We start from the raw sequence: 21,731 nt of genomic DNA, 5'->3' as shown, positions 1-21,731 counted from the left end.
AAAACCTTTAAAAGTCAATTATGGAGTACCGCAGGGTTCAGTCCTGGGTCCTGGATTATTTATCATTTGCATTAATGATATGACTCTAAAAGTAATGAATGTGTCTTCTATAATATACGCTGATGAAACTTTCTGGTGGAGTGACTGTCCATGTATATATACATGATAAGACAACTTAGCAACATAATAACAACGGATTGTTCAAGAGTAGCTTATTTCGCCATTTTTCACAGTATAATGACATATGGACTAATAATTTGGGGTTCATCATGACATCTAGGTATAATATTCAAACTAAAAAAAGAAGTAGTAAGAATTATGGCACAGGCTAAATACGACGATCATTGTAAACCTCTTTTCAAAAATCTACGTATATTAACTCTGCGATCTTGCTTCATATATGAATGTCTGTGTTATGTTAAACATTTAATAGGTGAAAATAAATTGACTGAGCAGAAGGGCATACACTACCATGATACCAGGGCCAAAACAAATGTGAGGCTACCAAAATTAGGCTTAGGTAAATCGCAACTCTTATTCATATATATCTTTGAACTTTTTTAACGTGTTACCATATGAGTTTCAGACTTTGGACATGAGTATGAACACTTATAAAGTGGAAATCAAGAATATTTTTTCACAGAATGTCTATTATACATTCGAAGAATATTTTAATTATTTCGACTCATCAACAAATTTGTTGCGTGTCTAATAATAGATATATTTTCATACAACAATATTTATGTATTTATTTCACTGTATTGTGTTACATTGATTTTAATTTATATACTGTTTATCCCATTGACGTATGCGAGTACTATTTATGTATACATTGCACGAATAAATTCTATTATATTCTATTCTATTCTACAAGTACTTATAATTTCAAAGGTTTCTAATCTGATGTCGTGAATGAACACATTTTTTTGGTGTTTACATTGCAAACGTTGGCTGAACCCTACGAGGTAGATAAAAAAATGTAGGTTGGTAGGAAGGTCCTAAAGTGTGTGGGTATATTCGACCCACCACTGCAACCCACAAGGGTTTATTGTGGCTCACAACTATTCACACTCGGCTAAATAAACCCAGCTTCTTAACAAAGCCGATTAGTTTGTATGGTGAGTGGTCTTTCAGGACAGATGGTGAGAGTATGGATCTGCCGAACTCAAAGAACCTGATTCGGTCCCCAGCGGGGCAGGCACAAAGTATATGCTCTGCTGTTTCATCATTTTCCAGACAGAGGCGACACACACTGTCTTCCGACAGTCCAAGTCTCTGCACGTGACGATTCAAATGACAGTGACCTGTGAGAAGGCCTGTTAGACATCGTAGTTCATCCCTACTGTAGTCCAACAACTGTTTGGAATCAAGCTTCGAAGGGTGAATAAACGCCTTTGAGTGAGCCAATCCTGAAAGATTTTGCCAGAAGTCCATAAATCTTCTTACCATCCAGGTGTTCAGTGTTTGTTTGGCAGAGCCCAAAGCGATGCCAATGACAGGTTCTGGTCCAATGGAGCCGCTTGCAGCACATCAAAAAATGTACAACAGTATTATACACCTTAAAAAGGTATACAAAAAATAATTCTTATGGTATATGTCTATATCTTAGGGATAGCCCACAAATACCATTTTTTATCCTCGAGAATATATTTCAAACGTTTCAAACGTCTAACGGACAGTTTTTATTTACTGTGATGAACACTATTTTCAATTTGGAAATGGAAACTATCTATACCACAGTACAGTTCAAGGCAGTATGGTTTGATTTCTGACAATTTGGCGTGTCGAAAACTGAAGTATGAAAGCATTGTTTGTGTTGGTTGAGATGGAATTTCTTTTCTTATAAATTTTTCTTCTTTCATAAATATTCTAGAAGGTGTGCAGTTATTTTCAAAAACAGGCCAATTCAAACTAAAAACTTTTTGGATTATCTATTTATTAGCTTCCCCTCATTACTCATTGGATTTGTGAAGATATCGTCACATATTCAATGAGCTTTCTTACGTTTTTTATTTAGCAATATTTGTGATGAAGTAGTGTTCGAAATCCTTGAAAACACAACAGTTTTATTTATGATAAATATCCATGTCATCCTGCCAATGTATTTATCGAAATGTGAATAGATTGTTCCAGTATGTAACATGAATGTGGAACACTGAATCTCTCATTTTCGAAAGTATATTTATGTAGATGATCATATCGATTTTCTAGTAGTTAATGAAATTTTTCCTAACGTACTGATCTGAATAGAATAATATTATGAATGACGTATTGGTTGAATGCAGGATGAGATAAATCGTTAGAAAATACTCCAGGGTTCGAACTAGTGGTTAAAAACACATATTTTTCCCACAGTTTTTTCCCTTTGCCCACTCAGTCCGTCATTAGCTTCAAAATTAAATGTTGGAGTGTAACGTTTACAATTGTGTAATCGTTACTTTCTTCATCAAAGAAGAATAAAGTGTACCTTTTTTCCATTCAATTATTACTTGTAAACCATATAAATTTGTGTTATTGAAGACATACATAAATTGTGATTTCTCGATGTATAATACTTTTATTTTCACAGCTCACCGAGATCTTTGATGCGGCGTTCAACCGAGAAGTATCTTTTATTATTGATTTAATTTGTAAATAAATCCAGTCCTGTTTTGGTTATGTGAAAAGAACGATAACAGTGACACTGCTTTGTTCTCTTCTTCTTCATTTTTAGTAAATCAGGCGGTAGAATTGAGAGACACTTGTCTAGTTTGTGTTTTATTAACATGGATTCTCAGATGATCATTTAGTGGAAAATATGGGTCATAGCGCAAGCGCGAATTTTCGTTTGGGATTTATGTTCCAAATTGTTGGTAACCTTTAGAAAATAGGAAATGTTTTTTATTGAAATTAGAATTTTGGAATTGGAGAGGACGGAAGTGCTTGGCCATTTTCTGTCCTGGCGCCGCTGAGAACTCATGTGAGGTTAACAATTAAAAAATTCTGAAAACCTTATAAGATAGTGAATTCCATATTAATAAGTCAAGAGGTAAATATCTAATATAATTATTTTCATTTAAGTAATAATCTCAACTAGCTTCAAGAGAAATATAAAAATATATATATATATTTTTTTAGACACATTTAAGAGGTAATTTCATTTCTCTTTCTGTCTCTTTTAGTTCTGCCAGAAAAAATAGTATAATTAGAAAAATTAGTATAATTAGAAAAATTAGTATACTTGGAAAAAATTAGTATACATAGAAAAATTGGTATACAGGAAGATTAGTATGCATAAAAAAAGTGGAAGACAAAGCAAGAAAGTTTTTTTTGAGGAGTTTTGTGTTTTTTTTTTTAATCATATGACAATGGAAGGAAACCTATAAGTTTCATCGGACCTGAATTCCACGTTAGAGATCTCTGGGAGCTACCACCACATTCTTATCACTGGGCAGATAAAAGGAGTTAAACTAGTCTTTATGGAAATTATTCTTAATACAAAAAAGGTTTGAATGCATTCATCCTTAGGTAAGAAACTATACGGTAATTTTTATTCAAGTATTGAAATGTAAAAAGGGACAGTGTTCCCATCTGTGTTCAATTTTGGTATTTCATAATAAATTGTAGCAAACTTTATTTCATATGAAGTGATCCCAACAAACAAATTAAATTAATAAAACAAATTGATTTGTATCATTTGCATTTTGGGGATTTCAGACACCCAAGAAAGTCTTTCTACAGAGACGGGTCTGAGAATGAGTTTGAAACCACTTTAAAAACTGTAGATGGCGTCCAAAGTAACATCAAGGTAAATCAAGCTTATTCTCAGTCAAAAATTGGATTTCTGAGAACCTTCACCTTGTAACGACCTACGCCTTTGCCGCCCTGAAAAAGCTAGCCGAAAGCAATTATCGCCTTATTTCTATATCTTGATAGAAAGAAGGTGACATTAAAATGGCGCCCAACGTGGGGCCTAGATTACTTTTGGTTTGAAGGTTCACAGAAATTTGATTAGGGTGTGAGATTGTCAATTGCAAATAAAATATATTATATTGGTGGTACGTCTTCACGAACCTTTTAGAGTTAATTTCATATTAGTTCATATCCTTGAAAAAATTCTTTTTATTATTTTTGTAGTTGTGAAATTTTTGTGGTTAAAATGGATGGAAAAATGGAACCTTTATATCTCAGTGAGGAAGAAATAGATTACGAACTACGTATTCGTAACGTAGTAGCTAGTAGAAAAACTTTAACATCTAAAAGAATAATTTTGGGGAGATTGTTGTCAACAGAAACGGTGTCAACAATACTGCAGGATAATAATTTTGTAGCAGAAGATGAAAAAACTTTCATTGATAAAACTCTGTCCGATTTGGAATCTTTAATACTTAATTTCAAAGCTTCAAAAAATGATCCCATGTATAAAATAATAGAATCAAGATTAACTTCTTTAACCGGTAGAGTAAATCGCTTTAAAATTCCAGAGCGTCCTGAAGAAAGCAGAATTCTTTATTCAGATTATAAAAATCATGCAAATGCTAGTTGCATTGAGTTAGATGCAAAGCTTGCAATGAATGTTGTTTCAGACCCTGCACAATTGTTTTCCGCAATTTCTCCTGGTTTAGGAAAACAAGTTCCTGTTTACAAATGGGGAATTCAATTCGACGGTTCAACTAGTTTAAAGTCTTTTCTTGAAAGAGTGAATGAACTTTCGCAATCTCGTAATGTTTCGGAACTAGAACTTTTCAATTCCTGTATAGATTTATTCACAGGAAGAGCTTTAATATGGTATAGGTCAATTAAACATGAAGTGTTTAACTGGCAACAATTAGTAACTCGTATGGAAAGTGCCTTTTTGCCTACATGTTATGATGAGAAACTTCTAGAAGAAATTAAAAATCGTACTCAAGGTCGAGATGAGCCTATTGATATTTATGTAGCAACAATGCAAGGTCTTTTTAGTAGATTGAATCAACCGGTAAATCACCTAGAATGTTTAAAAATAATAAGAAGGAATATTTTACCAAAATATATAGATCATTTAGTCTTACAAGACATCAATAGCCCTTCAGAACTGATAGGTTTTTGTAAAAGAATTGATGAAGCTTCTAGAATTAAACAAAAATACACTCATCCAAAATCTTTGAGTTGCTTGGAAACAGATCTTGCTTATGTAGAATCATTTCCTGAAAATAAAAGAGATAGTTTTGGATCAAGAGGTTGGAGAAATGAGAAGAAATCATTCAGTTCATCAAATGCTCATGCAAGTGTAGTGAATAATAAGTCAAATAATCCTTCTTCTTCTAAAAAGTATACAAACATTAAACCTTCTTCTAGTAAGTGTTTTGGTTGTGGAAAAATTGGTCATATTAAAAGAGATTGTAGAGAGCCACCTAAAAAGTATTGTTATAATTGTGGTAAACCAGACTTTACCAAATTGAATTGCCCTTCTTGTAATCCAAAAAACGTATGAGGATGACGACTTTGTCAAGTCGTCAAAGTTTAGTGAGAAGTGATGGTTATGAATGTGGAAGTTCTAAAAAATATAGATTTAGAAAAAGGACCCCTTTCTCTCATTTTCAAAATTCTCACAGAATATCGGTACCAAGTTTAATTAAACCTAATGTTTTGAATAATGAGAATAAAGAAATTTTGTCACCTCTTTGCATTTCCAAACCTTTTGACAATAGACCATACATATCGGTTGATATTTACAATGATCAAATTATATCTTTGCTTGACAGTGGAGCCAATATAAGTTGCTTAGGTAAACATTCCTTAGATTTGTTGAAAAAGCATAAAATTAAATTAGATAAAACTAAACATGGAATTGTTACTACTGCTGATGGTAAGCAACAAAATGTAATTGGTATTTGTGAGCTACCCCTATGTCTAAAAGATGTTTGTAAAATAGTTAAAGTGTCTGTAATACCGTCTCTTCAATGTGGACTTATATTAGGGAGTGATTTTTTAAAACAATTTGAGTTAACAATTGATTTTAAAAATAGTACATGGAATATTCATAGCAATCTAGGAATGGAAATTAGTATTTTGTCAGAAGTTCCTGAAGAAAATAATTTGAATGTAGGAATTTGTAAAAATCTTAGTAAAGAACAGGTGTTGGAAATGAAAAAGGTTATTAATTCATTCAAATCTATTTCTTATGAAGATCGTTTAGGTTTTACGGATAAAATAACAGCTCATATTGAAACAGGAGATCATCCTCCGTTTAAAAAGAGACAATACCGTATGTCTCCATATATGTTAGAAAATCTTAACAAGGAGTTGGATAGAATGCTTGCTTTGGATATAGTAGAACCTTCATTTAGCCCCTGGAGTTCTCCAGTATTATTAGTAAAGAAAGCTAATGGTGATTTTAGATTTTGTTTTGACGGAAGGGCTCTAAATGAAATAACAAAAAAAGATTCATATCCACTTCCTTCAGTTGATGATATTCTAAATATGCTAAATAATGCAAAATTTATCTCTACGATAGATCTTCGGGCTGGTTTTTGGCAAATTCCATTGGATAATGAGAGTAAAGAAAAAACAGCTTTTTCCATACCAGGGCGAGGATTGTTTCACCACAAACGCCTCCCATTCGGTCTATCTAATTCAGCTGCTATTATGCAAAGACTAATGGATAGGATACTAGGTCCAGAACTACAACCAAAAGTTTTTGTTTATTTAGATGACATTGTGATGTGTACTTCAACTTTTTCTGAACACATAGCTCTATTGAAAGAAGTCCATAGACGCTTATTAGATGCAAATTTAACGGTTAATCTTACAAAGTGCAAATTTTTTAGAGAATCTTTGCAATATTTAGGTTTTGTGGTAGATCACAGAGGATTAAGAACGTCCCCTGAGAAAATTAAAGCAATGGTTGAATATCCTAGACCTCAAACTACAACTGAGATTAAACGTTTTGTAGGAATGTGTTCCTGGTACAGGCGTTTTATTCCCCACTTTAGTACTTTGATAAGTCCACTGAATGAATTATTGAAAGGCAAACATAAAAAACAGGCAATTACTTGGAATGAATCATCAGAAAAAGCTTTTATCGAAATTAAACAGAAATTAGTTTCATCACCAATTCTAACAGCTCCTAACTTTTCTTTAGAGTTTACTGTTCAAGCAGATGCTAGTGATACAGGATTAGGTGGAGTACTCACCCAAATTCAAAATGGTGAGAAAAAGGTAATTGCATACGCAAGCCGAAGTTTGAATCGGGCAGAGCGAAACTACTCAACCACAGAGCGTGAGTGTTTAGCTCTAATATTTTCGTTGGAGAAATTCCGACCCTATATTGAAGAGGTTCATTTCAAGGTTATAACAGACCATGCCAGTTTAAAATATCTTTCAAAAATGTCTAGTAGTTCAGGTAGACTCAGTCGATGGGCAATGAGACTATCTGTATTTGATTTTGAAGTAATCCATAGAAAAGGTAAACTCCATGTCACTCCAGACGCTCTATCTCGAGCTCCTCTTCCTATAGAAATAAATATTTTGGGGTTTCATTAGATAAACTTGAACCGTGGTACCTAAAACTAAAAGATAGTATAAATAAATATCCTGAAAAGTACAGTAATTGGATGATAAAAGATGGATATGTTTTCAAGCATACAGCCAGAAAAATAGCGTTAAAATCTAATATTTCAGAATGGAAATTATTAGTCCCATTTTCTGAAAGGCAGAAAATTATTTCTGATGGCCATGATTTGCCAACTGCAAGTCATCTAGGATTTTTTAAAACTTTAAAGAGAATTACTGAAAATTTTTATTGGCCACAAATGAGAAAAGATGTTCTCAAATATGTCCGTCAATGTCAAGTATGTAGTAGTCAAAAGACTTTAAATTCAAGTCGTTTTGGTTTAATGGGAGCAGAAAAGAGAGTAAGCTTTCCATTTCAATTAGTTAGTACCGATGTAATGGGTCCATTCCCTAGGAGTAATAAAGGAAATAAATTTCTAATCGTGGCTTCAGACTATTTTTCAAAATATGTAGTAATGAAACCTGTCAGAAATGCAACTGCGCAGGCGATTACGAATTTCTTAGAAGAAGTGTTCTTAACTTTTGGCTTTCCTCAAATATTATTATTAGATAATGCTTCAGCCCATAAAGGCAAAGTGTTCAAGGATTTTATTGAAAAACATAAAATCTCGAAAGTTTGGTACAATTGTAGGTATTTTCCACAAAACAATCCAACAGAAAGAAACAATCGTACCATTGGAACTGCAATACGATGTTTCATAAAAGAATCTCATAAAGACTGGGACAAAGAGACATTAAGAATTCAGCATGCTATGAATTCTGCCGTTCATGAAGTGACTGGTTTTAGTCCGAATTTCTTAAATTTTGGAAGAATAACCCCTGTCTCAGGAGACTATTATGGAGATGACTTGGATTTTGAATTAAATAATAATGAAGAAGCCAGAAAAGTTTATTCTGAGGAACTGGAAAAACTCCCTCCAATTTATAAGAAAGTTCAGGAGAAGCTTTCTGAATCTTATAAGAAAAATGCAAAATACTACAATCTAAGAAAGCGTGAACATATTTTTAGTGTTGGTGAAAAGGTCTGGAAACAAAATTTCACTTTATCAGATGCTGCTAATCAATTTTCTAGTAAACTAGCTCCTAAGTTTGTATTGTGCAAAATCAAAAGGGTTTTATCGAAAGTGGCTTACGAGTTGAGTAATCTTGATAATACACCGGCTGGGACGTGGCATGTTTCTAATCTCAAGCCATATTTTGGGTCAGATTGTGATTTGGCCAATTGAGGTGTAATAATGCTGATTTCAATTCTTTCTTGATTGAAAATTTAATTTTCATTTTCCTTGTTCAAAAATAAATTGGTTTTTATTTTTTGAAACTAGTTGCCCACTCAATGACTTTGTACAACCTTGATTTGTAAATTATTTTTGTCTGAATCATTTCTGGAGAAATATTATAATTTATGAATTCATTTAAGTAATGAAAATATTCCTAGATTATTTCAGACAGAATAACTTAATTTTATGAGATTTAAAATAAATTATAGTAGGTTTGATTAAAAAGTCTATGCGAGTATCCCCGGAAGAAAGATTGATAGTTATTGATGAATAAAAATGGTAATATTCATGTTTATTGGTAAGGTCACTTAGCCTAACCTTGGGTAGGTAACCTTGAGTAGGTAACCTTAGGTAAGTGTAAATAATATTTGGAAAATCTTGTACAAGTATGCAATGAAATAGTAACTACACGTAGATGTGTAGGACTTGTCGTAATCTACACGACATATTTGCTTTGAAGTCTGATCAACTTCACTGATCAAATGCAAGTATACCTATACTTAACTGTAAATAATTGTATATAATTTTAGATTAGGAATGTGAATAAAATTGCTTGCTGGATATGCAGATTTTTTTTTTGCATCATAAGTTACATGGTGGTGAATAATTTCAGGGAGATTTGGCCAATCTTCTTCTGAAATGACATTATGCATGTTTATGTCTGGAACATACTCCAGTGAAAACATTTGTGAGGTAGAGGCTAGCTATCTCTGACATTGGGTCTAAAGCAACTTGGACTTGGCATGTCCCTAGCTAGTGGAGGATTTCGTAACCTACGTTTGGTTAGTTATATGGAAGAATCCATGACAGTAAGACCACTGTTTCTGCTAGTAGAGATAAAGTTATACTTACTTTAATGACTAGCGCCACCATTCATTCATGTTGGGATTATTTGATATGGAACTTTCAGTACTGGTTTCTCAACATATGGATGACCTGTCACCATGTTGGGAAGATCATCATATTGGTTTGCTTCAAAATGGAATTTTCTTAGCTAATTTTATTTGACGACTGCCTTCTGAAGCTGTTATAAGTGTTGATGTTATTTATTTTTAACTTTGTGATATGGAGCTTTCTATCTTGAGTTATAAGTATGCGTCTGGCCTATCAATTGGCGAAGTATTAGTGTGATTTATAGAAAAATTTGTGATACACAAATTTTTCTTTCCAAGAAAGGGGGTAATGTAACGTTTACAATTGTGTAATCGTTACTTTCTTCATCGAAGAAGAATAAAGTGTACCTTTTTTCCATTCAATTATTACTTGTAAACCATATAAATTTGTGTTATTGAAGACATACATAAATTGTGATTTCTCGATGTATAATACTTTTATTTTCACAGCTCACCGAGATCTTTGATGCGGCGTTCAACCGAAAAGTATCTTTTATTATTGATTTAATTTGTAAATAAATCCAGTCCTGTTTTGGTTATGTGAAAAGAACGATAACAGTGACACTGCTTTGTTCTCTTCTTCTTCATTTTTAGTAAATCAGGCGGTAGAATTGAGAGACACTTGTCTAGTTTGTGTTTTATTAACATGGATTCTCAGATGATCATTTAGTGGAAAATATGGGTCATAGCGCAAGCGCGAATTTTCGTTTGGGATTTATGTTCCAAATTGTTGGTAACCTTTAGAAAATAGAAAATGTTTTTTATTGAAATTAGAATTTTGGAATTGAAGAGGACGGAAGTGCTTGGCCATTTTCTGTCCTGGCGCCGCTGAGAACTCATGTGAGGTTAACAATTAAAAAATTCTGAAAACCTTATAAGATAGTGAATTCCATATTAATAAGTCAAGAGGTAAATATCTAATATAATTATTTTCATTTAAGTAATAATCTCAACTAGCTTCAAGAGAAATATAAAAATATATATATATTTTTTTAGACACATTTAAGAGGTAATTTCATTTCTCTTTCTGTCTCTTTTAGTTCTGCCAGAAAAAATAGTATAATTAGAAAAATTAGTATAATTAGAAAAATTAGTATACTTGGAAAAAATTAGTATACATAGAAAAATTGGTATACAGGAAGATTAGTATGCATAAAAAAAGTGGAAGACAAAGCAAGAAAGTTTTTTTTGAGGAGTTTTGTGTTTTTTTTTTTAATCATATGACAATGGAAGGAAACCTATAAGTTTCATCGGACCTGAATTCCACGTTAGAGATCTCTGGGAGCTACCACCACATTCTTATCACTGGGCAGATAAAAGGAGTTAAACTAGTCTTTATGGAAATTATTCTTAATACAAAAAAGGTTTGAATGCATTCATCCTTAGGTAAGAAACTATACGGTAATTTTTATTCAAGTATTGAAATGTAAAAAGGGACAGTGTTCCCATCTGTGTTCAATTTTGGTATTTCATAATAAATTGTAGCAAACTTTATTTCATATGAAGTGATCCCAACAAACAAATTAAATTAATAAAACAAATTGATTTGTATCATTTGCATTTTGGGGATTTCAGACACCCAAGAAAGTCTTTCTACAGAGACGGGTCTGAGAATGAGTTTGAAACCACTTTAAAAACTGTAGATGGCGTCCAAAGTAACATCAAGGTAAATCAAGCTTATTCTCAGTCAAAAATTGGATTTCTGAGAACCTTCACCTTGTAACGACCTACGCCTTTGCCGCCCTGAAAAAGCTAGCCGAAAGCAATTATCGCCTTATTTCTATATCTTGATAGAAAGAAGGTGACAGGAGATTTCATCTATGAATTTTTGTTCCAGTACATCGGAACATTGGACGTACCAAGACCCACAAGCAAAGTTGAAATCGTGGCTGCCATGCGAAGGATACGGGTAAGTTGATTGCTTTGCGCAAAAGTTAACCATGATAATGTGCTCTCTCATTAACATGTACACTTGTGCTTGTAGCAGACTAAAAATTATTGAATTTTTTCTCCCCCATTTTCATTCCTCAAATATGGTATGAAAAAAATAGAGTCCAATATAAACGCTGCTACACAAGAACTGATATACTCTTTTTGATGTGTGTCATCAACCAAGTTGTCGATATGACGCAAAAGAATTTTTCATTTTATATGTATGATATTTTGATATGTATACTTCAAAATATGAGGAATTGGTTACAAATTATGGAATAATGAGGCACTACAAAGTTATATGTCATCAGTCAGACAAATTGTAGTGACTAAACATTCCCTGAACACAGTCGAGAGAATGAGCTCAAGAGCAATATGCGCTTGCGTCTCAGAGTAAAATATTTGAATATTTTTGAAGTAGTTAATGCTTTCGATTCAAATAAGACGAACTTCAACATTGAAGTAATCATTAATTGATAGTTGAGTTAATTTATTGCATATATTCAGAAAAACGAATTTATTCCACGCAATTTGGTTTCATGATGAATTATTTTCATTTCATTATAAAAAGGTAACAGTTGAAACAATTGAAACAAAAATTATTTCATAAAAAATACTTAACTATGATTAGCTAAAAAAATATTTGCCTATCTTTTAATCATCGTAATCGTTGTCATAATCATTGGAATTTTCATCATTAGCCCAATCATGATATTGTCCATTCGAGTCATCATCTTTATCATCATCAGCTATGTTGTCATTTCTGGCAGCTTCTTCTTCGAAAAATAGATGAAAGAACTATAAAACAGTAAACTGCAAATATAAAAATTCCTCATTATCTGATTCTTGAAGAGATTCACTAACGTCTCCTGGTAATTGGTCACCATCAAAGCAATGAAAAGGATACTAGTTTTCTTCTAAAGTCCACCTATTGTTTTCAGAAGTTAAAATGGTAGGTTGCTTTTGATTTGCATTGTTCCATATGCTAGTAATGAAATTAGCTCGGAAGGATTTTTGTAATAACTCAGACTTATATGGTGGTAAACTGCTAAAATATATTTTTTTAAATTTTGGATTGAATTCTTCGTTAATATTAGATACTCTGTAATTATTTAAAACATCTGAAACCGGGGCAGCATCAACGTCGAATATGCCAGGAACACTTCTGTTAGTATCCATGACAGTCATTATTCAAATTCCACATTTAAAAACAAGAACTTTTCCCAAATACCAGAACTGTGATACTTTTTTCTTCTTCAGAAGATGATTTTTTTTCATCTCCTGAAGGAGAATCAAGTTCGGGTTGGAGTTGTTGTATACGACAATTTGTTTTATCGAATTTCATTTTTCATGACAGTGATGATTATTGATGACTGTGTCTATGTTGGTTTGTAGTGGATTACGAATTCATGAATTTCATCAGTTGGGAATTCCATTGTCTAACTGTCTAACACAATATAAAATGATTTGAAATCCCTGAAAGAACGGATACAATTGCAAATTAAAATGAATAGCTGAAAATAACAATTATATCAAACCAAAGAAATCCTTCAATACAATAATACGAATTGAAAATCATTTCATATTGGTCATAAAAGTACCTAATTCAACTGAAGCTGAATTCCTTTCCTGTTTAATTCTGAGTGAGAATAATGTTTGTATACACAAATATCATTTGTAATCTGAATCAATTCTAAGCAGCTTACTCTTCAGCCAGGATTATTAGACAATCCTTCCTTGAATCAAAATAGCAAACTGTTTTTTCTACTATAATATGAGTGAAATAGAATAATTGAAATCTGCCAAGAATCCTTGAAGCACCACCTACACTTAAAACATCGCGCTTAACATAAAGAAAGTTACATGCGACGCGTTAACTTTTGTGACAGGATTGATGTTGCCCATTTAAACAGTATATCTCTTTCAGTACGAGTTCAAAGCCAAAGGAATCAAGAAAAAGAAGGTGACAATAGAAGTTTCCGTGGATGGCGTCAAAGTTACACTGAGGAAAAAGCGAAAGGTGAGTGTTCTCGTTAAGAAACGTTAAAGTTTTCTGCTCATGTAGAGATACAAGAAAATGCTCTAAACTCTCCCAGTTTCACGGAAGTAGCTTGAGACTACGGAAACACTAGATATTTATTAAGGAGCCTTGGAGCTTTTAAAATCCTTCTGGTTGTGAATTCAGAAGTTGAGACATTGCTGTTTCACTTGTTTTGATGCGAGTGTAAAAATAATTTTCAACAGCAATTTTTTTTCGACTTTATTTTTCTTGACTCAGTTGGACACATTACTTCAACTTTCATAGCTCTCTCACTGAATCTAATTCACTGTGATACGAACTCGAATTAAATTGTATGAAATGAATGAAGAAAATTAATAAATCGATCATTTGGGTTCAAGAATTGCTTTCGTGATCAATAATATTCAGTTTTCAACGAATATCGAAGTCTTCCTCAAACTCTCTTTCATTCTTTAGCTAGGGTGTTCCACCCATTTTCAGTTCATTGAGAAACATTAAATGTCCAATAGCTCCATAATTTTTTTCTTTCACATATATTTAATTGTTTTTGAATATTACTCTTTGAGGAATTGGCTAAGGCTCATGCAGCCGAGATTTTCAGTGTAACTATCCATTAGGGTTTGAAGGCCGTCGTAGTTTGGAACTGCATCCTAACGTTCCGCCATCACGAGTGGCTGGCTTCTTCAGAGGTTTATTCATCTTGATGATTCACTGATGACTTGTGATTTCTGATTTGTAGGTTGTATTCATGTCGATTCAGATAGTTCGCCTCTCTTGTTGATGCGTTTCTATTGGCCGAAGTGTTATTACCTGATAATGACGAAACATTGCATTGCACTGTTGCCACTTCAGAATCTTCCAGTATGGGATTCCAAATCCGGTTGAGCGTTACCGCCTCTTCTCTTCTGTTGTAGTTTTCCGTATGTTTATGGATTTCTATGGCTTCCCGTACAAGCCGAGTGTGGTATACATGATACATGATCGGGGGCAAGTAGTTTCATATCTTCAAACAGTATCGTGTGATCTCCTTCGCTAAGCGCGTGTTTCGCTACTGTCGATTTGTCTATTTGACCTAATCTACAGTTTCTCTCATGTTCATTCAGCCTTGTACCCATGGATCATTTGGTGTTACCGATATAAACTTTTCCGCATGTGCATGGTATACGGTATACCCCCGCAGCTAATAGTGGATATTTCGCAGATTTAAGGATCTAATTGAGCATCTTCTAGTGGCTTTGAGATCGAAAAAATACAGTGTAACCGAGATCAACAAGGCCATGAAACTGAAGACTTTCACAAGTCAAAATAGGGAGAAAACTCAAACGGTTGCAAGTGCATTTCTACCGTTCATCCGTTCATTCCTAGGGTTACAGACAGAATAGGAAAAATCTTAGGGAAGCATAAAATAAAAACAGTGTTCCAGCTCACCAGAAAATACAACAAAGCCTTATATGCGAAAGACAAAAAAGATCCACTATCAGCTGCTATCAAGATGAATAAACGTCTGAAGAAGCCAGCCACTCATGCTGGCGATGACCTTCAAACCCGAATGGAGATAGTAACACTGAGATTGTTCTTCAAATACATTTTTTATATATTTGGCTTAACCAACATTTTGCTATATTTTAACGATTAATAGCTTCGGAAATGAGAGTTCAATTGCATTGAATTTTCTATTAAATACAACAATACTCAGTATTCTTTGAAAATTTGGAGGTTGAAAGAAGTTGCATTTTTTTAAATATAAATTTTCACGCTATTTTCAAAATCTTTTGTGAATTTTTTGGTACTTCAGAGTGAACTTTTTCCTAAATAGTCTATTTAGAATTCTATTCAAAGTTTGACTTTTGAATTATGTTTCTATTTCAGATGATTCCAAAGATGAAGTGTCCAGAATTATTTTTATATTATGTAATATACACAAATTGGGCATTTTAATTTTAGTACATTTACAACACAGACTAATATATAAATTCTTCTTCCACAGACTAATAATAAATTCTCAATAGAGAATATGTGGTGCAAATTGAAGAGTTTATCCCGAAAAGTTACTGCGTGACGTATGTCAGTGAAAAGGCCAATCAGGCAGCATCTTGTATTCACAAATTAATTGAATTTATATATTCATATCATAAATGGTTTCTGTTTCAATTCCAACCCAAAAATTCTCTTTTGAAAAGATCTTAGACCCTAGACGAAGACAGGTATATTTCCTTTGGAAGATGTCAATAAAATAATCATATCCAGATATTACATTCGATTGTCTACATGAATGAACATACTGGAAATTTTCAATGACTTCAATTTATGTTATTATCATTCCCAACCTCTCGCCTCAACGATGGAAAACAGGAACGATCTATTCACATAGATCTATCTGTATCTGTAGAGTAGGGAGGGTGAGTGTAGGCTCACAGCAGTTAAGCCACATGTGACCCATTGTACATCCGCTCGAGGAGTTGTCCTCCTAGGTCATCGTCCATCCTGTCTTTTCCAGTAAGGTGGATAGGTCACTAGGAGTCATCTCCTTTATATCGGCAGGTGTAGGCCAGGACTCGCCGAACATACACTCTCGTATTGTCGATAACTCCGGACACTCGCATAGGACATGCCTTGCAGTTTCATTTTCCTGTTGATACATCCTGCATAGAGGTGTGTCCACTAGCCCCATATTATAGAGGTGTTTCATTAGTTGACAGTGGCCAGTCAAAAATTCTAATGTTAAGCGTATATTTTTTCTGGTCATCGCCAGATATTTCTTCGGCGCCAGTTTCCCAGGGTCGCCCAGGGTGATCCTGGCAAAATTGCATCCTTTGATTTTATCCCATCTCTTCAGGGATTGAGCATGGGCGTAACGTTTGGCTAGTTCCGCAATTGTCGAAGTCAGAGTAGGTGCCACTGGGTCCTGAAATTCTCAGTCCAGCCGCTTCCTTGGCTAAAGAGTCGGCAATGCGATTACCTTTACTCCTGTCTTGTCCTTTAATCCACCTCAGGATAATGTTATTATCTACCGAGGCTTTGGCTAAATCTTGGTGGCACTCTAGTAGTAGCCCTGAGGTAACACGTTGTCCGTTCAAGGCCAATAGGGCTGGTCTCCTATCAGTGCAAATTTCTGCTATCAGTGCAGATTTGATATAGAGCTATTTGAAGTTCACTTACCTTCTGATTTTGAGGTTACCTCAAGATCAATCCAGAAAAAAATTGATTTTGAAATGCAATATTTGGAACAAATCAAGTAATACAGTACATATAGTGATAAAATTTCGAATTAATTGGGTTTTGGACTACATGAGATCTGTGAAATCGCCAAACTAGGGAGCGTATTTTTGGAGCCAAATACAGCTATACATTTAGAGGTTCTAGCAGAATAATCCTTCAGGAATGTATATTTTCGAATATGTAATTTTGAAAACTGTGAAACCAGATTATTTATAAGAAATTGTCTATTTCTGTCTTTCTTCCAGCGGAAACATTGGATGGATGATGGAAAATCAGTATTACTCAGCCATCCCGTTTATAGGATATTTTACGTTTCGCACGATTCCCAGGACCTCAAGATATTTAGTTACATAGCTAGAGACGGAGCATCCAATGTTTTCAAATGTGCTGTTTTCAAGTCGAATAAGAAGGTAAGTACTCTGTCAAGCATGTTTCTTTTTTGAACAAAAGTATCTTGTCATGGTAATTATAGGAAAATATCAGATGGACCTGACTGAGGCATTCAATTTAGTGCTATAGTTTTCGTATTTCTGCATGTCACTGAGTTCCTCGCAAGAAAGGGTTCAGAGTGACAAATATGCCAAAAAAAAAAAATCCATATATGAACCAAATAAAATTTGTCTTTTGTATAACGCAAATTGAAAATGAAATAGTCCAGTGAAAAACAATTGACATTCAGATAACAACTTAAGTGGAAGAACACTAAGAACACTTCGGTTGTTGTTGTTGTTGTTGAACTGACCTGAATTCACCCTTTATTTTCAAAAATATTCTGTCAATATATATTTTCTCATTCTTGATTTTTTTATATATTTTTTGAAAATAATAAAGACGATAATTATTATTATTTTTTACCAAAGCATGCGCTGGTCAGGCCCTATCCCCCGCAGCCCCGATACAATCGGGAGGGCGCGCCAGCATTATCAACCAACGACCACTCCCCGCACCGTGGGGTAAGTGATCATTGGGTCCGAGAATCATGTGCCCTGAGCAAGCGCAGTGAGCCAAGAATGACAGCCTTCTGCATCTGTGCGGCTAAAATTTCTGACTTAGTGCGGCAAGTCGGTATGATTTTAAGATTCGAGAGTAGAGAGGACATCATTCCACCAAGGACTCCAATAATCAGAACACTCATCTTGATAGAGTGATCTGAATGGAGTCTACGGAGTTTGAAGGGAAAATCTCCGTTTTTCCTCCAATTTTCTGACGATATTCGTTTCGCCAGGAGCTGAAAACTCCACGACAAATATCGTTTTGCTCTGGAGGTCGAGAAGGACTACATCAGGCTTATTAGCTTGTATGAGCCTGAGGGTGGGGAACGAATAGTTCTAATAAATTTGTCACTTCTCGTTCCCCACAACGGATTCAATATCCCCCGGAGCGTAGGGCAACACCGGTGTCTCGTCAATACCGTAAGAGTGCCGTAGGTGGTGATATAGCACTTTTAGGGCCGCGTTATGTCGATGAATATAGGCCGAGACCACATATGCCGGACATGCTGATAGGAAGGCCCTGCACCTTGTGTCAGGAACCTCTATATCCATCACGCGACTGCGGTAGACTAAGGTGTTGAAGACACCATCCTGGCAAGCCATGATGAACCCCCTAGTTTCCGAATTCAGCCCACTCGACCTGAGAAAAGCGAACGTCAGGCGCTTTGATAAGCCAATGTCTCCAATGTTATGGAAGAAGACCCCATGCATCGGCTTATCCTCGTGTCTCCGCAGAAGTAAGGTGATCTCTGCGGCTTTTATCTGAGCATTTTGCTGAACGGGTTCCAACTCGGTGACAGAGTTGTGGTCATCTCGTTCAGAGTCGAAAACTATACCGAGTTCATCAGCTGCTCGGGCAGCTGACCTAAAGAGAAATGCTCCAATTCCTGCTCTCTCATGGTTACAGACCATGCAGAGAAGGAGATCCGAACTCCTGACGGCTTCTCAAGCTGTAACCAGTACCATTCTGTCATGTAGATTCTCCAAACTCAAAAGTCCACGGCCTCCCTGTTGTCGAGGGAAGTACAACCGTGGAAGGACGATTTGGGATGCGAACTCCTATAGAGATGCATCATTTTTTGGGTCTTTACATCGAGTTGATACAGCTCCTCCCGAGTCCACTTCACTACTCAAAACGAGTAGAGTAAGATTGGAACGGCAAGCATATTTGTTGTAGTAACTTTGTGTTTCCCCGACAGTTCCGATGACAAGATCTGTCGAAGTTTGTGCTGATACTTGCCGCGGAGGGAGTTCTTCACTGCTGTTGCCTCTTGTGAGTTGTGTCGTTTCACCTCGAGGTAACTTTACGTCTCTCCGTCATCCAATAGTGTAGGATGCTTCCATCTAAGCGCTGCATATCCTCTCCGTAGTCCCCGCATCGTCCTCTTTTGAGATGGACCATTGCACATTTGTCTATCCCGAATTTCATACCGATAGCATGCGTGTACTCTTCCACCACCCTCAAGGACTGATGGAGATTCTTCTCTCCAGAGGCATAAAGTTTAAGATCATCCATATAAAACAGATGGGGGACCTTGTGCCTCCGGTTTCCGGGGGTGCCACAGTAATACCCTCGAGTATTTCTGATAATGGCAATAGTGAGATGCAGAAGAGAAGGGGACTGTGGGAATCGCCCTGAAATACACCCCTTCTGAAAGTTGCCCACCCTGTTTGGACTCTGGCTTGACCAGATGTTATGGTGAAGCGAGTTCACCAAAGTGATATCAGTTGTTCAATGCATCTCACTATGTTGTCGTGTACCTCAAGGCATCTGAGCAAACGCAAGATGAGCTCATGCGAATTTGTATTAAATGCCTTACGGTAATCGATCCAGGCCATAGAGAGGTTACGCTTATATTGTATCGAGTCCTGCGTTGCACATCTATCGATGAGCAGGTTCTCTTCACATCCAGCGACTCCTCTCTGCTCATATATCCGTTGGAACACTCGGTCAACTGCGGTGAGTATTCATGTGTATAAGATGCTTGTAAACAACTTATAACACGAATTCAAGCATGTTATCGGCCTGTAATTCTTAGGAATCGACATATCTCCGCTTTTGGCGATGAGAACGGTCCGCTCCTCGACAAACCAATTCGGAATCGCCTACTTTCCGTCCAGCTATGAGTTGAAAACTCTGGCCAGATGGCGGTGGGTGTTTGGTAGTTTTTTCCACCAATCAGTGTTCAGCCCATCTGGGCCTGGAGCAGCAAAGTTCTTGAAACCAACAAGGGCCCTTCGAACGTCATCCGGGGTTATCGAGTTGCGCAGTTCATTGTTGCGGGTGTTCATAAATATTATTATTATCATTATTATATTTGCTATAAATAATATAATAATAATTGAAGGTGTAAAAAGTCAACAACAAATCAAATATTCGATAATATGTATACATTACACAAAAATCAGTGTTTTCGTTAGTATAATTAAAGTAATTCAAGAACCATTTGAGCAACATTCGATTGTGAATGGAGTGGCTCGTTACTTGATGAAAATGATAACACTATCCATAATTATAATTACACAATTTTCACAAACATTTAAATTTTTCTCGTTTTCTAAAAGATAACACGCATAGGTGGAATTGGTCTTCTTCACTTCGAAACTTCATGTTCTGAGATTCTCGTTTTCGAAATCCTTCCTACATACACTTTTGGGCATGATCGATATGTTATTTTGTTGACATCTGGATAGCAGATCAGTCGAGTAACATATGGCTCTGCTGTCTGGGTGAGATCAGTTCTGCACTGACGAGGAGTAATAGTTCGAAACCGATCTGTAGGTGATCATCAGATTGATTCCAGCGAGTTCCCGCTGAAACTTGTACAAACGTTCATTGGATAATATTGTGATATTTGCCAGGAGAGTTGTATTTTTTTGTCAGGAATTTTTCAGATCCTACTATGTACGAAGTTCGGAGAGATGAATGTTTGGATTTTTTCATTATGTTAATTTTCTTGGCACATGTATCAGTACTGTTATATGTATAACGCTTGTCACTTACTATCTTGACGTTTTTACCTGAAACTGTTGCATTTCTAGTCGCAATTCCACGCGATTTTCAATCTGTCCTCACGTCATTTCAACCAATATTCAATTACCGAATTCAGAAAAAGATATTATTGCTTATCGAATATTGGACCGGATCCAAATATAATGTCCCACAACCCACGAAATCGTTGAAATATCTGACTAATTAATTTCATGAGGCTCGGAATTCGATACCAAGTTATGGCGAAGGTGCCAATCACAACATTTTTTCAAAGTGTTTATTTTTAATTTTTTTGTGAACTTGAGCGTTTGTTTCACTATTTCTGTCAAGGGTGTCAAAATTGGAATGAGTAACGATGTATATTACGATCCGATAAAAAAGTTATATGCATACCCACACAAATTTTCATCTTCTTATCTGCCTCCTCTTATCGATGTGTGAATATAAAAATATTCATTATTGAAGTACTGCCAAAAAACAAATTCGTCTATTGAAAAATATCGAATATTGTTCTAAAGAATTCAACGATTACTATCGAATCTTTTTTTGTGTGCAATATGTTTGAAAATACACGGTTTCTTTGAATTTCATAGATATCTCATTGTGGCAAAAGTGAATAAAGTGAAGAGGGAAATTTGCATATGATATTTGAGAAGTATCAATTAATACATATTTTATGAGTTGTTCATGCCCTAAATGTTTAATTATCTAATAGATTGATTGATATAGCCGTTACTACGTGATAGGTCATCATCATGAAAAATTAGAAAAAAAACTTTCTATTTTTACACCAGTTTATTGTACTCGTTTGAGAATGACCTTTTTAGACTAAACTGCAGCAGCGTCAGTGATTGAAAAAAGTAGTATAAAAAT

At 35.1% G+C, this 21,731-nt stretch overlaps 1 protein-coding gene and 2 long non-coding RNA genes across 3 annotated transcripts in view; 2 read left to right on the top strand and 1 right to left on the bottom strand.

The window, feature by feature from the left end:
- LOC111507868 (capon-like protein) overlaps positions 1-21,731 on the top strand; it is a 212,815-nt gene that overhangs the window by 84,152 nt on the left and 106,932 nt on the right. Inside the window, exons 3-5 of the mRNA XM_074171896.1 lie at positions 11,541-11,612; positions 13,563-13,655; positions 17,120-17,284. Coding sequence (XP_074027997.1) covers positions 11,541-11,612; positions 13,563-13,655; positions 17,120-17,284 — 330 coding nt within the window. The remainder of the gene's footprint in view (positions 1-11,540; positions 11,613-13,562; positions 13,656-17,119; positions 17,285-21,731) is intronic.
- LOC141481011 (uncharacterized) lies at positions 6,136-9,801 on the bottom strand. Its single transcript, XR_012464696.1, has 3 exons — positions 9,663-9,801; positions 7,155-7,529; positions 6,136-6,642 (listed from the first exon to the last, which is right to left on the bottom strand). It is a non-coding gene; the product is annotated as an uncharacterized lncRNA (long non-coding RNA).
- LOC141481012 (uncharacterized) lies at positions 10,448-11,244 on the top strand. The gene is made up of 2 exons (XR_012464697.1): positions 10,448-10,612; positions 10,744-11,244. It is a non-coding gene; the product is annotated as an uncharacterized lncRNA (long non-coding RNA).

The sequence above is a fragment of the Leptinotarsa decemlineata genome, unplaced genomic scaffold (assembly GCF_025532065.1).
Source record: "Leptinotarsa decemlineata unplaced genomic scaffold, Ldec_3_MD MMD2_tig00000035_RagTag_RagTag, whole genome shotgun sequence".
Taxonomy (NCBI): domain Eukaryota; kingdom Metazoa; phylum Arthropoda; class Insecta; order Coleoptera; family Chrysomelidae; genus Leptinotarsa; species Leptinotarsa decemlineata.
Note: the sequence above shows the minus strand (reverse complement) of the source record. Positions and strands in the feature narration are given on the sequence as shown.